The 16,976-nt window shown below is 42.9% G+C and overlaps 1 protein-coding gene across 3 annotated transcripts in view; it reads right to left on the reverse strand.

The window, feature by feature from the left end:
• RELCH (RAB11 binding and LisH domain, coiled-coil and HEAT repeat containing) overlaps positions 1-16,924 on the reverse strand; it is a 74,341-nt gene extending 57,417 nt beyond the window's left edge. The window contains exons 1-2 of one of the 3 annotated variants that reach the window (XM_038175614.2): positions 16,344-16,923; positions 750-839 (exon numbers count right to left, since the gene is read on the reverse strand). In XM_038175614.2, coding sequence (XP_038031542.2) covers positions 750-839; positions 16,344-16,839 — 586 coding nt within the window. In that variant the 5' untranslated portion in view covers positions 16,840-16,923. Of the gene's footprint in view, positions 1-749; positions 840-16,343 lie in introns of all 3 variants that reach the window. The other 2 variants (XM_038175613.2, XM_038175616.2) reach the window with 2 other exon arrangements.
• Positions 16,925-16,976: the final 52 nt, after the last annotated feature.

Genomic DNA, 16,976 nt, shown 5'->3' on the forward strand with positions numbered 1-16,976 from the left:
GAGAAGCTGTGAATAGCTTAATATCTGATCTTTGAAAAAAGTATGGATTATGGTAACATAGCTCACATGCAAAAGAAACTACTATAAAAATTTCAGATGTAAAAGAAAAACATTCTCTGCCTTTGATAAGATAATTGAAAATCCTGAAATTCAAACTCCACAGCCTTAATTTCAGAACAACTACAAGAAGCAAAAAGCTCTGACACTTCTTTGAAATAAATCTTATATGGTCCAGAAATCAAGTGGGAAGAGAAGAAAAGCACTACAATTAAGATTTGTAGCAATGATGACTTGTGGAACTGAAAAACCCCAAATGTTGTGTTTCTTTTTTTTTTTTTAAAGCACGTTTGATCTAAACATATACTATGTTTAACCTCATGATTCACTGCAGATTTGTACATCAGAAAGCTGTTACCTAGCTCATAGTCACAGACTACTACATGGAACACATTTTGTGTTTCAGCTAAATATTAGAAGGGAGTAGGTTTCTACTGTGAGAAACTTTGTCCAAGTTTCAAGAATATTGCTTGCAAACATCATACAGAAATACATCTGCATGAAAATTTACAATAATTATAGTAGATTATAGTAGAAATGTCTGAAATCTGATGCATTAAGTGACTAGTTAAACAACCACAGTGTGAAGTTTAGTCATCTTCAGGAATGTTCATCTAAATACACTGCTGCTACAAACAGCAAGGCAAATTGTGAAGTCAATTTTCTGTTACCCCCAAATCGTAAAAACTTACCTGCTACTCTTTCGTCTGTTTCCCTATTGCCATCATCAGAGTATCTTGCAAAATCTAAGGAATCAAGAGTACTGATGCTTCCAGCACGATCTTAAGAAAAAAATGGAGAAGAAAAAAAGACATCTTAGAAAGTCCTGAAGAGTTGACCAGCTTTAACAAAAAGTCTAAACAACTTATTTCAGAAACTATTAATAAAAGTCTACGTGTGCTGCATGAGTGAAATTTCACTACATTTCCCAAAAAGTCTGTCTCTAAGCAGAGTACAGAAGATCAGAGTACATCAGTAAATTTTAAAAAATACAGCACTACATCAAGATCAGTGAACAGACACTGTAACAGATTCCCTTTCCCCACTCCCCAAAAGACAGCCCTTCTGCCCTCCAGACAGTACATCAAGAACAGCATGTAGTAGCTCCTTCCCTTTTCCACAAGGGCCACAGACCTCTTCTTGGACTTAAATGAGCACACATAAGAAACCATGCAGATACAAACTACTTTGAAAGAAGCTACAAGCAGTTCTGTTCCCCTTTTTAGTATCTTAAGTCACATTAACGTAGCCAAACACTTTACTTCTTTTACTTCACTCTATTTTAATTTACTATATTTTCTATTTACTCAGCATTATCTCCTGACTCTAACCATTAACTCCAGTACAAACTCACTTAACGCATTCATTAGTAAATGTGTTATCTAGCAAAATAAAAGCAAAACAAGCACAGTTCTTGGTACTGCAGTTATAAGACTCATGTTCCAGAATTTAACTTTAACATCATTCAAGAAATTTAGAAACTAGTATAAGGTTTTGATATGACCACTAACTTTTCCATTTCTGCAAAAAAAAAAAAAAAAAAAACAACAAACATATCTTGATAATTTCAAGTCTGTTGAAGTATGTATTCACCTTTTTATTAGAAAAAAGGTGCAATGAAATAGCTGAAATAGTGACAGAACCCAAAATAATAGAATACATTCCTAACACAATTGAACATGTAAGAAATATATTAAATAATTTAAAGCTTTCTCCTCCTTTGGAAATTAATTTCTATGTAGCTCTGCAGACATCATGTTAATTACATTAGAATTGTTGTCACTTTAACAAAGACCAAATTTCACATGGCTGTCAAAAATTGCAACTCTCAGAGGGAAGAGAAGCAATTTCATCCCTTCTTTGTCACATTCTGTCACGACTAACACTATTGAAAGTATTTAAATCTAAAAGAGTAATTCTGCATTGTGCCAGAAATTAAGGAATCTATTGTACAGACTGATTGAAAACCTTATGCTTATCTGCAAAACGTCTGAGAATAACAAGATTGCTAGTTCAAGCAGAGATATTCTGCTCCGAACTACAGTGCGTGGCAATCCTCATTTGGCTATTTGCATCAAGTACATGGTAGTGTACACTATATGTATGATAGTATCTAACCCCATTTTTATTTCTGCCACAACTATGCTTTGCTATCCAGGTGAAGAAATAGATTGTTCTTCCTGAATACATCCCATTTGGTATTTAGTTTTAAACCTCACCGTTCATTTGCAGGTTCTGATCTTTCTGCAGTTTTTCCAGACGCTAACCTGATGGAAGAATTCTGTTTCAGCTGCTTCATAGTGCTTAACAGCATAAGTTTTGAATGCACAGTGTGAAAGTCTTCCCATCTGACTTTTCTGAATGCCTAACACTGTTTGGAAGGTGCTGCTGCAATTTATTTCGTTTGGGACTGCAAGTTTTCTCAGTCCAGATTTTTGAAATCAAATTCAAGACTCAAGTTCAACAAAGAAACAGACAGCATACAAATAAAGATCTCAATGAAAAAACAACGTTTAAGGGAAGTGACCCAGTCTCAGATACAGCACCATGGTGGCAAAGCACAGCCCAATTTTCAATTTCTCTTACGAAGCAGGTAACATCAAAGAAGCAATTCCCAAGCTTTCAGGTAGTCAACCACATCAGAATTATCCAAGCATCCAAAGCTGGAGGCGATAAAACCTGGTTCACGTGACTGGCAGTATATTTCAGAGGCAGAGGGTTCCCCAAAACTCGTAAATCAAACCCAGCCACAAAACACAAACTTTGCCAAAGCAACAGAGGCTTCTTGAAAAAGCAGTTGCCTAGAAAACAGCACGGTGCCATCTACACCAGCATCAGGACGTAGGCAATGGAGGCCATTTAAGATTGTACCAGCAGCTGTAAATCAAATAATTCCCCGCCAGTGGACATGCACCAGTTTTGCAGCGTTAACAGTACTTGTATAAACCAAATAAAACCATACACCCTGGTGATTTTAACATCCAGAAACTGCCTTAAGCATCATCTACACGCACACCAGCAATTCGTAGGCTTAAAATTTGTACATTCACTGCTTAGACTTCTCATCGCCATCACAGTGTTCATAACAGCAAACGTCCTACACTCTTATATACAGGTTGATACACGAAATCTCCCTCACGGATGACTTTCCTCCTCAAAAACATAATTAAACTTGGTGCTGTCATTCCTAAACCAAGTCAATCTTGGTACTTGAAGAATGTGGAGATAATGGCTTTCTACTTGAATGTAAGGTTTACAGTCAACGTTGTCTTTATGCATCATTGTGGTGAAACCCAAATCTACGCTGAGAAACGTCTAGGCCACCCAAAAACATGCTGTAGGAAAAGGAACAGTAACAGGATACACACACAGGCTGCACAGGACCTCCTCAGTTCAGTGTCCCTCTAGGTAATACACACTGCAGATGTTGGGAAACTACAGCTTCTACAACACAAACTAAGTGGTTAGCTTGGGTAATAAGACTTGGATCACTACTTTGCTGTAGTGTAATGCCTTTAAAATACGTGGTGTGGCTACAGCACGGGCTCCTATCACCGTGCCCACACAGACCTTGGCTATGCTGGTATAAAACACTTCAACCAAACCACTTCACCAAGCCAAAACACTTCACCAACACGAAATGCAACCTCACTCCTTGCTACCCCCTTTATAGGCAGTCATCCGTGGAGCCTTATCTCCCAAGACTAATGCCACCATCCAGAAAGTTAGACAATAACTTTTTATAAACTCAAGGTTTATGCTTCCATAAAGGACACACCTGCACAGTAAAGGATCAGATGGGGATGACGGTACCTTCCCTGCAGGCCACACAATGGCCTCATTCACCTCGAAAATTAGCAGGGCTGTTTGAAGGAGAGCAATCGGGATGGGAAGGGTTGTGCTCAGCCCATGCAGCCCACCTAAGGAATGTGAAGCATCACCATTTTTCTCAAGTAGAAATAATTGCACTCTGAGTCGAAGTATCGCAACTAAAGCATTAAGGAGAGAGAACTACTTTCTGAACCAGCAGGGAAAAACAGTTTTTATTTAGGAAAGTGTATTTCTTTAGTTAATGTCTAAATGAAAAAGAAAAATCTTAATGAAAAAGAAAAATCTTAGCTTTATGCTATTTGGCAAGGAAAAATCAAAGCAGAGCCCTGCAGAGGGAAGGAGCTGAGAAGGAGAAATATGCCTTGGCTGACCTCCGTTTCTGTTCTAGCAAAAAAAAAAAAAAAGCAAGGCAGTAGTGGGAAGCCATTTTATTACACGCACGTTCTCACCAACAATCAACCGTGCATAGGCTTCGTATTCCTTTATATGTTTTCTGAATTAAAACACCTTTCTTTTTAATCAGTAATTCCTTTCCAGTGAAAGCCAAAAAAACCCTGCTGTCAATTTAATATTTCAGAAATATCAAACCAATATAACAGGAATGGTGCTGACAAGGAGGTATTAAAAATTGCAGCCCTGTGATGTGGCAAGACAGGGTGCCAGGGGTGCACAGAAAGCAAGCAAGAGAGGGGGAGGCTTTTCATCCCTCCTGGTCATGAAACACCAGGAAATAGACTGGGATAGTAAAAGAGTCTGTATGTGTCGCGTCTCCTACCTGAGCCACTGGAAAGGTATCAGGAAAAATCAAAAAGCTAAGAATTGTACTTGATACTCAAAGCTAAGTTTTTTAAACCATCTGTTGAAAATGGAACCGCTTTCATTTCGTTTGTGAAGTTAAAACTCAGACTCACCATCATGTTTTGCTTATTGACTTATCTTTTAAAACATTGCTTCATTCCAAAGGAAAAAAAATCCACTTCCCTTCTTATTCCCAGACCTGCCACCTGTATTATGCGCAGGTTTCTGCTGACAGCTTCTGTTCCCTAGGCATATTCACCTCTGTCTTTCAATACAACCTGAGTGTAATTTTCTAAGGGAGGAAAAACAAACAGATGAACCAAACTCAAAATGAAGTGGTAGCTCCTTACACTAGCATACATAACAAAGATAAGGCTAAATTTTGTTCACTCTTACGGTAAAAACAGTTTAGGTAAATTAGCTGAAATAAAGGGATGCAACAGGAATCACACTGACCACAAAGTAGAAAAATTAAGCAGAAATAAATTGCCATCTCCTATCTTAGTACTTAATATTCTTTATGTAAGTATAATATCATATATCTGCTAACGACAGACAAACCAAGCAGTACTGCTTCCCGATGAAAACGCACAATAAATATTAGAGAGATCTTTTAGAAGCTATTTGCATTTACTTTGACAACAACTAAATTTTTAGAAATACTTGTTGGTAAAGCAACCATTAGCAAAGCAGTTGTCACATTTGCTTGAAGATGGGAAGAAATCCTATCACAGCGTACTAGCAATTAACCAAGCAGAGCATCTGAAGACCAAGCTCATCTCCCCTGAAATTCAAGGAGTAATAAAGGTAACACGATTAGAGATTCAAAGTGGATTTGTCTTTTGCAAGCGTTAGCATTCACTCGTACTGAAAAATTTCTGTAACAAGATTGTTACCACGTTTTAAACTGATGAGGGTAGTAAATGGCTGCTGGCAATTTGGGTTAGATGAGCATCCACACAAAGCAAGAGGCAATGCAAAGAATTATTCACCATGAAGACCAAAGGTAGCTTTTTGCTGGATATTTGATACACCAGGACCGAATCTTTTCCATTAAGCTAGTCTTTACGTGCATTTTATTCAAGGAGATAAAGCTGTAAGAAGACAGCTCATATATGTGACAGGAAGATGCAAGTGTTTTCAAGACAGTAAAAGCTCAAATTCAAAGTTCATTAATCTAGCTTAACGCTTATGCCTATCACGCTATTATAAAACCATCATCTACTCTTCAGAAGCCCATCCTCACACATCATTCTTTAGAGAAAAAAATATCACTACATTTCACCAGAAAAAGAAACAGAAATGGAAAACAAAGAAAACACTCCTGGAAGAAATTAAATTTATATGTTTAGTACAGTTCTACTTGTCATTTACTGTAGCCTTACTAAGGCAAGAATGTGACCTGGAAACACATCACAAACCTGGAAAAAAATGTAACAGAAAGTTGTTCATGCTACCAGATACCAGAAAATATTTGTAGAGAATTTTGAGTATTCGAGCTTGCAGAGTTCCAGAAGCTCACCTTCCAAAAGCGTAGTGGGTTTACGTGCCAAGGTTTTGGTAGCAGGGGGCCATAGGGGTGGTTTCTGTGAGAAAGATCTAGAAGCTGCCCCATGTTAGATAACGGCTCCACTGATGGCCAGAGCCGAGCCAATAAGCAATGTTGTTTTGCACCTCTGTGAGAGCATATTTAAGACAGGGGAAAAAATGCTGCGACACAGCAGCTGGGAGAGTCAAGGGAGTGAGGAACAGCCTTGCAGGCACCAAGGTCAGTGCAGAAGGAGGGGGAGAGGTGCTCCAGGCACCGGAGCAGAAGTCCCCTGCGGCCTGTGGTGAGGACCATGGTGAATCAGGATGTCCCCCTGCAGCCCATGGAGTACCATGGTGGAGCAGGGCTCCACGCTGCAGCCCGTGGAGGAGACCACGGTGGAGCAGGTGGCCCTGCACCAACGGAGGCTGCCGCCTGTGGAAGACCCCTGCCCGAGCAGATTCCGGGCCAGACCTGGACCCCGTGGTACGGACCCGTATCTGGAGCAGTTCTGGAAGAGCTCCTGCCTGTGGGAAGCCCACGCCAGATCAGTTCATCAAGGACTGCATCCTGTGGGAGGGACCCCACAGCACAGGGGACAAGAGTGACTGAGAAGGAGCAGCAGAGAAGAAGCGCTATAGACTGACCATAACCCCCATTCCCCCGTTCCCCTGCGCCACTCGGGGGGGAGGAGGTGGAAGATGGTGGATGGGGGGGGGGGGGGGAAGGTGCTTTTGGTTTCTTTCCTTTGTTTCTCACTTCTCTAGCTTGTTAGTAATAAGCAATAAATCTTACTATCTCCTTATGCTGAGTCTGTTTTGCCCGTTACAATAATTACTGCGTGATCTTCTCGTCCTTATCTCAACCTTTGAGCCCTTTTCATCATATTTTCTCCCCGTTCCTCTTTGAGGAGGGGGAGTGAGAGAGCGGCTGTGGTGGAGCTTGGCTGCCCACTCAAGCAGAACCACGACAAAAAGCACGGACAACTTTTTTTGAAACACTTCAGAGAAGGTCAAAATGCTTTGACATTGGTGTTAGAAGTATTGCACAAGCAACTTGATCTACCAGAAGTAATTTATTTGACAACACACTCTCTTCACTAAATTAAATTTTAATTACATAGGATTTCAACCTTAATGAGGCTTCCTTAACAGTGGATTTCCGGGTTGTACCTCTCTGCAGTTTTAGATATAAGTTACTGTTCATTCTTGAATTGAAGATAGAAAATTTGTTCTGTAGAAACAGATAAAAAGACAGGGAATTGCTAAGGTTTATTTTGAATGAATTAAAAAAACAATTCAACCAACAGACATGCTATATAATTTACTGTTATGCTACATATAATAGTAAATTAGGCTCCAAATTTTATTAGCTGCAATATAATGAAAGTAGTTGGGAATTATAAATGTCAGGAAACCATGTAATTACCATTATATTTGAGAGAATCCTAGAAAAAAATTCTGATTACAGGATACTCTCAGATCCATAAGAAACAATAAGCTACACATGTTGACTACTGCAGTGCTTTTCAACATACAACCCATGCTGTAAGATAAGTAAGGGTGCAATTCCATGCAATTTCAGAAAATATACAGAAGTTTCTTAACAGCAGCACAATTCAACAGGAGAAACTCTTCCCCCTCCTGATCTATACATTAAGGTACAGTCAAATTTTCTATTCCAAGGAAGCTAATGTCATCAGGAAAACAAAACTATTTTTTTGAAGGTGTCTGGAAGTCAAAGACACTGGAAAAAACACTCCATATCCATCTGAAGAAGCCAACAGTACATTTTACCGAGTGTAGTTCATCTTTATATTTAGGACATCACCATATTTTTTAGGTTCACAAGAAGATACAGGGAAACCAGCAGACTGATAACAGAACCCAACTGACAAGTTTCCTTAGGAACTACTCAGGTCTACCACTTTTTTTCTTTTTCCTCTGTGCTAGAGGTAGAACAGAAGAATTGCTTATGTTCAGGCCTAAGGAAATACTAGTGTCTGAATATGTATTTTAGATCTGGTTCTGTTGGTGGTAAAGAAGTCAGCAGACCAGGTATTACACCTCCCTTAAACATTCAAGACCTAGTCTAAACTAGCCCTTACAGTCACACAACAGCTTGCTTGCTCTCTTCTAGAGTACTGGTCTATAGAAACATGTCCTTTAGTTACTTGCATCTTCAGCTGTCTTGCACAACATCACAGGCAGGAACAGCAGGAACTGAGGAAACTGGGCATGGACACCACGTGGGAGAAAGAATAAGCACGTGCAAGTGGTAAAAGAGGAAGTTCAAACTCCAAATTAGTACCAAAACGCAAATATGTGTATGTGAATAAACCAACCGGCAAGAGGGGTAGCACTCACAGATGTGGAACAAGATAAAAACACAAACAGCTTGAATGGAGATCTCTCTACGTTGAAGAATCAGACATCATTAACACTTTGAAAAGCAATTCTCAATTCACAGCTTATATTTGTAGCCACACTGGGTAGCAACTGAAATAGACATTTTGGGTGGTATCTTATGCAGTACATGGGAATAAATGAATTGAACAATTTAATTCATTCAGTGAATTTCTTTACTCTAAACCTTAACAGACTTGACAAGACAACAGTGGAGCAATATCACTGAGAAGTCTTAACTAGCTGCTGCATTTAGAAGCTCTGAGAGGTTTCAGTTTGTTCCCAGCTTCCCGCTGCTGCATCAGCCAGCAGTACAAGCTAGATCCACAGCAGCAGATACGTGATCTAGCACAAAACCTATCAGGAAGGAACAGACTCAGTGGTCAAGTTTTTAAATTGATTTGAAACTTCATAGTGAATGTACAGCAGATCAACACACTCCACATTGCTGTGGTAACTTTGATACGGAACTCAGAGCCTTTAAGCCATCTATTGCATCAGGCACTGAATCATGCACACCCATCTATGAGCGTCTCTTCCACCCTCGCCCAGATGTTCTTTCTTTGATGAATTTTACAAATTGCTACGTGCTCGGAAGAAGTTCTCAGAGCACCATCAAATTAAAGGGCAACTAAATTAAGTACAGCTCCTAGAATAAAATTAACTTGGAGCCACCAGAGCAATCCACTTACAAGTCACCTAGAATTTTAACAGATGTTCAAGATGACCAGATCATGCCAGCCCATGACAGGAAACCCAACCAGTGTGAAAACAGATGATCAATATGCTTATCTACTTCATGCTAAGAAAACTTCTGGGAAGTATATGAGGGTTAAAGCCCTAAAACTACTTGGAGAAAGCTAATCTATGCTTGCTGGCCATGAATGGCAGAAAAAAATAAGTCACCAGTTCTGTATAACAGATGATTTGCTAGATACATTAAAATAGAAAGCTACAATGCTTGCTCCTATGGAAAGGCATGAGCGGAAGCTTCCGTGCAGGAAGCCACACAAGCACAAGATGGATCCCGCAGCCTAGCACAGAGATAGCAGGCTCACGAGCCACTGACTGGCGGTAAGATACCCTCCCAGCAGCAAACACAGCACTCCAGCTTACTGGGCAGCCAGACACAGGCAGCACCCACATTACTTGGGCCCAAAAGACCTCAGTTGGCCCTGCTAAGAGCCACCGAGTGTTGCTGCAGTGAACATGGAGAACCTGGGGGCAACTTACCTTGGGGAACGCATTGAAGCTCCAGCTGCCAGAGCTTCCCAGAAGAGAAGAGCTAAGGGCAAAACATGGTGCTAGGACATGACTTCCAGCCCTGATCCCAGCTTCAGCATCAACAAAATCAAGTTAGCTCCATATGCTGTGTTGCAGCTCTGCCTTTCCCAAGGCATACAAATCAGCTTGCAATACAAGGATTTTTCCTTTCTCTGCAGTAACCCAGCTTTTAGTTACATTCTCTGATGCCAGGCAAAATTATCTTGCATCAATCCAGTCCTTAAGTGGCTGACTTTGATGAGGAACTACTTAACATGCACAGATGACACCCACCTTAATTCTCAAGCACCATCTTCACATTATTTCACCTCCAGCGTATTCTCCTTTCCCTGATTTTTACACTTATCTCAGGATAGTAGTAAATTTTCCAATTAAGTTTTAACGTGTGTCTAGCTGATTCTATAGAGAATTTAAAAAAAAATTTAAAAATTATAACCAAGAAACTAGAGACTGAAGCATTTCTCCTGTGAGGGAAGGCCAAGAGAGCAGGGACTGTTCACCCTGAAGAAGAAAAGACTAAGGTGGGATCTCATCCACATGTACCAACACCTGGAAGAAGGATGCAAAGACAGGAGACTTCACTGAGTGGTGTCCGGGGACAGGACAAGAGGCAAAGTGCACAAACTGGAACACGGGAGGTGCCATCAGGAAACACTTTATTTTTTTTACTGAACAGTGTCATAGGTTGCCCAGCAAGGTTGTGGAACCTCCCTCCCTTCTTGGAGGTATTTGCAAGTCGCCTGTCAAACGAGTATTTGCTCATTTCTACCCTGCCCCACCAACATCAAACCAACATGAAAAAGTACTTCTTATATAAATAAGATTTTTTTTTTCCTGTGAGTTTTTATGTAATAGCGTTTCCTTCAATTCAGAAACCAAGTTGCGTCACCACCATGCAGAGCTGTGCTGCAGGAAGGGAGGAAGTAAATTGCCCATCCCCTATGGTGCACAGAGGGGAAGAGTTCAGTATTTCCCAAAGGCTTTTTCAGCTTGGTCCATTTAAAACCAACAACAAAAACAACACCTCTAAAAAAAGCCTTCTTATCCACCAAACTCAACATACACTTTGTACCCTGTCTTAGCCATTTGTATTGTAATTAAAAATCCAAAGCCTACAAGCTTAACTACAATTTGTAGCCTTTGCCCAAGAGGTTATCAAATGCAGTTTTATCACACCTACATCTTTATAATATACTAGAAAATCAATGACAAGTCATACATTTAATGGGAACAGTTGCAATGCAGAACACACAACACAATCAGGTTTTAAGACACATCTCATGTACTGATAGGAAAGATACTTCTGATGCTGTGCTTTGAACAGCTCCAAACATAAAAAAGATTTAACTCAGAATTGGCTAGAAACCTTAATTCGGTTCGAAAGTCTGAGAACTTCCTGAAACTTCCCTTTTCCATATTTTCATTAATTCTGGGTTTATAGAATACAGTTGCTGGCAATTTTAAATTAACCAGGATGGACTTTGCACACAAGTCAGCTCCCAACACACTTGGTATCACTACCGAATTCATCACGGCTTGCCTGTAAATACTAGACAGTGCTTTTATTATCAGGCAATGAATCTTGTATAAATTTCCAGCAAGCGTGCTCTGGGCAGAACAGAATTCGCAAGTTGCATCTTCTGTCACAAAACCGACAATTCTCAGAGGAAGAAAAGCTGCAGGAAACTCCATGCACTTTGCAGAGAATTGAAATCACACACAGGGAAGCTTGAGAAGCTGCCAACTGCTGGCTCTTAAACACAAAGCTCTTGCTGATCTCCTTGGTCTCCCCCTCCCCTCCACACAACCAGCTCCACCTTCCCCACCAGCAGCACTGGTGAAAGGGAACGTGTGCTGCTCCAGCACCCAGTCTGCTCATTTTGATGAAACTTTCATACAAGGCACGGCTCAACTCTCCCATGACTATCTGCACAGGGTCACTTCTGCTTCCCCCAGCATGGAAAACCAGCAGCAGCTCTGGCACAGGAACACAAGAGAAAGCCAGGGCTCGTGCAGCCAGATTCCCCAGAGGGTACCTGCAAGCATCCTAAGAGACGAAGGGTGCGCAAATAAGTTACTGCAAGGTAAAGCATGGTGTGCCATAGGAACCCTTGTTACTCAGTGATAACCTGAGCTGTGCCTGCCTGCTCCCGGGGGATGTGAGCCTGCCCTGCTTTGCCCATCTCTGCTGTACGTACCTCATGCTGCCTGGTCGCATAATTTAGTGTGTCACCGCACCATTAGGGCCATGAATCCATCTTCAGATCCACCAAAACACCCCAGAGCGCTCCAATATAGGTATCAACCAAAGATTAAACAATCCACTCACTGGCTGCAGCCATCGAAAACTCAGTTCCTCTTTCCCTCAGCATTACAAACAGGTCTTTTCTGTCCTTTTGAAGAGACAACACTCAGTATCTCCCAGCTGTCTGTTACAGGAGTTTTGACTCCCTCTTCACCTGTACCCTTCCATCCTTCCCTTCACAAGAGGAGCCTTTCCTAAAGCAGGTATTAAACCCACTGTCTCACCCACAAGCCGTCAGATCACCTTTCATAAAGAAACCAGTGTAAGTTTCAAGCTGATAACAAAAGCAAAACACTACAAGGCAGAATCCTAGTCATTAGAACAACAGATACTACATATCTTCTCAATTTTCAACCCTATTTAGATTGTCATTTAAGCTGTGGGAGCTCTTTTGATGTAGTCTTCTCTAACATATATTCATTTAAAGCAAAAATCTGATGAAACACAGATCATGACAGGGGCATGTACAGAGCCACAGCATCACCGTGCCTGTAGCTCAGGATTCAGAGCTGTTATGAAGCCCCCCCTTTCTCGTGATAGCATCAATGTGCTTTTCTGTGTCCTTCTTCCAGTAGGACCTAGCTGAATTCCAAAGGCTATAAGCGAAAGCGGAGATATTTATTACATCTGAAACACACACACACGCAAACCCCAAACCACAAGGAAACCCTGCAGTTTACTGCACAGTAGCAGGATCAACTCCCTCTATGTTTGTACTCACAGATTAACTTGATATAACTGGAACCAGCCCCCTGGCAAATTACAAACAATTTCACCTTTGAAATATCCAGAAAAAAAATTATCTCCTAAAAAAATATAAATGCAGCAGACAAGTTTAATCCCTTTATGATTTTCTTTAAAGCCATTACAAATTTTTAAAATATTTCTTCTTTATGAAGGAAATGAAAGGCAGATTTTGAGACTAAAGCTAGTTCTAACAGTGTAAGCTGCATCCCTTCAGGAAACAACATTCACCAAGCATAATACTCACAGGGCATCATACCAAACACATAAGAAATACGAGATTTCTTCACCTGCTATGCTTAAGCCTGAATTATGGCTCTCAACTTAAAGGACTTACTGGCGCAACATTTGAGGCTGGGCAACAAAGATGAGACATTTTTGCGCCACTGCATTATTTCTAAACTTCAAGTGTCTCAATTTATACGATACAACGGTGATGGGACCACAATTTTACTTCTAAAATGTAGGTTGCCACCCAAAGCCTCCTAGGAGATCTGGAATACCGTGTGAAGCAGGGACTACACTGCTCATATGACTAGCATTGGAAGAGTGGTATCAAAATGATCTAGCAGATTAGTCACCGCTGCTATTGAATCCAATGGAAGAAGCAAACCTGGGAGTTTGGGAAGATCTAAGCGGAGATGCAGGATATGAAGGATGACTGCACAGAAGTGCTGTGTGACTGAAGGAGCAGCTCTGACTCCTTCACAATGTCAATTATTTTTTTTTAAATTACACAAACAAAAGTGTTAGACGCAATAAACCTTTCCCTGTTTTTCATTACAGTATGGCTTTATCTCTGTTTGCAGCTGTGACACATTGCTGCCGCAAAACGGAGGGGTGTTTCTTCCAAAAATACAGGAGAACCTAGTCAGCTGACTATCAACTGCTTTGTAACCAAGTACTCTCTCTGAAGCATGGTTCAGAGACAAAACAGCCTCTAAGTCACTAGTTGGCCACATGATGCTCGTTCTTTAGCTGCTAGGATACTTCACTAAAACCTCTTTGTAGAAATCCATAAAGAAAAAAGGAAAAAAATGCCAGCGTGGACTCATATTTTAGCTTGCCTGAAACACCAAGACCCGACGATGCCCAGTTGCAGTGAAATTCTCCCATTCTGCGTATGAATGCACATACAGTGCAAAGCTGCCTGTTGCTCCCTGGAAATCCTCCGGCAGCATTCCAGACATGCTTCACATTCAGCGCCAGTCACCTTTTCTACAGCCACCAGCCTAGGGAAAGCCTCACCACACAACCAGAGTCATCTAACTTGGGAGTAGGGGACAGCAGGTGCAGGGCCTGTGCTGAGAAAGAATTCTGATTTTAGGTATCAACACAACTTTTTCGTTATTCTGAACGTGTGTGTTTTGTTTTTTTTTTCCCCCCACTGAGGCACAAAATTCAAGTGACCTTGAAATGTCAATCATACCAAATTCCACTACCTTCTACATCAATAGTTTCTGTAAAGAAAACTACAGTTTTATGCTCAAACTCATTCTGGCTTCACAGATAGCTTAGGAAAACACTCCCTCACTGCTGGATCAGACCTGTGGGTTATTTATCTGACCAAATACAATACCAGCTGCTGAAGAAGAAAATGAAAGGAATTCTTGTGAGGACCTTACAATTTTCAGCCCATCAATCTTCTGCCATCAATTTTAACACTTGGATATTGGCTTAAATTCAGAGGCATGAGTCCTTATCAGTTCTCGTTAACATTAACCAGCCTCAGGCTGCGCAGCACTGACACAAATCACTAGCTCTGCACTAGACCTCCACATCTCAAGAAATCTGATGAGAAAAAAAGTTCGAAAATCTACTTGAGCTGTGCAAAAATACATTTTTCTCATTGTTCTGGATCTGACACCTATCAACGTCACTCAATGTTAATTGCCTTTTGAAATGCCTTTGAGACAAAAAAAGCACACAACTTCTGTTATAGATACTGGATTTCAAGACACTTCTATGTAACCTTTAACATAAGGTTTAACATGTTTACTTTTGCCACGCCTCAGTATTGTTACACTGCTCCAGAAATACATCCCCCTCCTCTCCTCACCTCCTTCCCCCCTTGTTTAATAGTTGTGTCACCCTGCTGCCATGCATTCAGCAGGTCAGCACAATGATTAGAAAGATGTTCTCACATCAATGTGCATTGCTCCCCATTTTTTGGGGTGTGTAACAGCAGTCACACAGGCTGCTGTTCTCCTAATCCCACTGGAGAATGTACATCATCCACAACTGGAAACAACACGTTAAAAAAAAAAAAGAGGAGAATGTTTAGTCAATTGGATGAATCGATTGGAAACCCCAAGAAAGCTGCTTTTAAGGAAACAGAGATTTTTGTTGGCCCATAGCCTTGAAGCATGAGCGTTCACCAATCTTATCATGAAAGCAACAACACTGAAGCTCTCGGTAGGACAAAGCCAAGTATGAAATTCTAAGCATTTGTAAGCAAGACAAGCAGCATATAAACAACATGGTAAGAATTAAAGAAGAATTCCATCCAGTTTTTAAAATACATTGAAAAAACGATAAAAGCTGAAAGCCTAGATGCCTCCTGTTATCCAAGCCATCTCGATACCACCAGTTCTTTCCAATTTTTAAGTCTAACTGCATGTCTTTGCAACATTGGACACTTTCTGAAGTCAACCAAAGTACAGGACTACGTGCAGGAGGCCACTAGGTATCTTAGAATACGCATACAGATAAACCTTTCAACAGTATTTTGAAAAAAACACCTTTCATTTCAATGCTGTCCAGGAGCTCATTAAGACCTCAGAAGTCAGGTGTCTGGGCAACTCCTCTCTCTCTCAGCGCCACTTCCATTAGCTACCAGGCTTTTAAACCTCTGCTGTTCTCAACAGTAATACTGTTAAATCACACAAGTAATTCTATTCTAAACCACCCGCTCTACTATTAAAACCTAAAAGCTTTTCAGGCCAGCTATGCCACTTCTGAAACACCCTCACTGCTTCCAGTAGGCACGCTAGCCCGGTATATTTCCCCCCACCGAGTGGGGATCCCCGAAACGGATAGCCCAAGAGTAGAAGCACCTGGTTATTGGAAGCACTGTGTTAGTTGTGTGCGATGGGGTGGTACCCGTGTAACTGAGGCCCGTCCTGCAGACCTGAGCACCGCACTGACAGCCACATTTTGACAGCTGCTGGGTGCCCCTGCGCAGCCTGCTCTGCGTCACCCTGCGGGACCAGCTGATCCCTGGGGATCCCTCCCAGCCTCAGCCACCCCGCGAGGCTCCAAATGAATGGGTGGCGGCTCCGGCAGCCCTCTCACCACGCCGCACGCCCGCTCCTCTTTGCGAGGGGGTGCCCAGGAGGGCAGGCGCTGCCCAGGGCAGCCTCAGCCCCCGCCCCGTCCCCCCGGCACTTACTGAGCTGGCCGGGGCCGGGCTCCCTGCCGCCGGCCGCCCCCAGCAGGCTGCCGGGCAGCCCCCCCGAGGCGCCGGGCGGCGTGCCGCTCTGCCTCTCGAAGTTGCCGGGGTTGGAGAAGAAATCCCGCAGGCGGGGCAGCTCGCGGCCGCTCTCCAGCAGCTCGGTGTGCAGCTCCAGCGCCGTCAGCAGGAACTGGTCCCGCAGCAGCTGCGCCGCCATCGCGTCCATCGACACCCGCGGCGGCTCCACCGCCGAGCCGGGCCCGGACCCGGACCCGGACCCAGAACCGGCCCCGGCCCCGGCCCCGCCGCCATCGCCCGGCGCCCCCGCCGCCCGCGGGCCCGGCGGCTCCTCGGGGCTGCCCGGCTCCTCCCGCCGCGGCTCGGCCGGCTCCGTGCTGCTGCTGCTGCCGCCGCCGTGCCGCCCTCCGCCGGGCTCGTCCTCCTCCGAGTCGCTGAGGAAGGGATTCACACCGCCGCCACCGCCCGCCGCCATCTTGCGGCGCGACGCGAGGCGAGGCCCTCCCGCACCTCCGCCCGCCCGCCGCCCACTGCGCTCCGCAGCCCGCCCCGCGGCCTCTTCCGGCTCGCCGCTCTCGCGAGAGCCGCCGGGACAACGGGACCGGCCCCGCT

The sequence above is a fragment of the Anas platyrhynchos genome, chromosome 2, assembly GCF_047663525.1.
Source record: "Anas platyrhynchos isolate ZD024472 breed Pekin duck chromosome 2, IASCAAS_PekinDuck_T2T, whole genome shotgun sequence".
Lineage (NCBI taxonomy): Eukaryota > Metazoa > Chordata > Aves > Anseriformes > Anatidae > Anas > Anas platyrhynchos.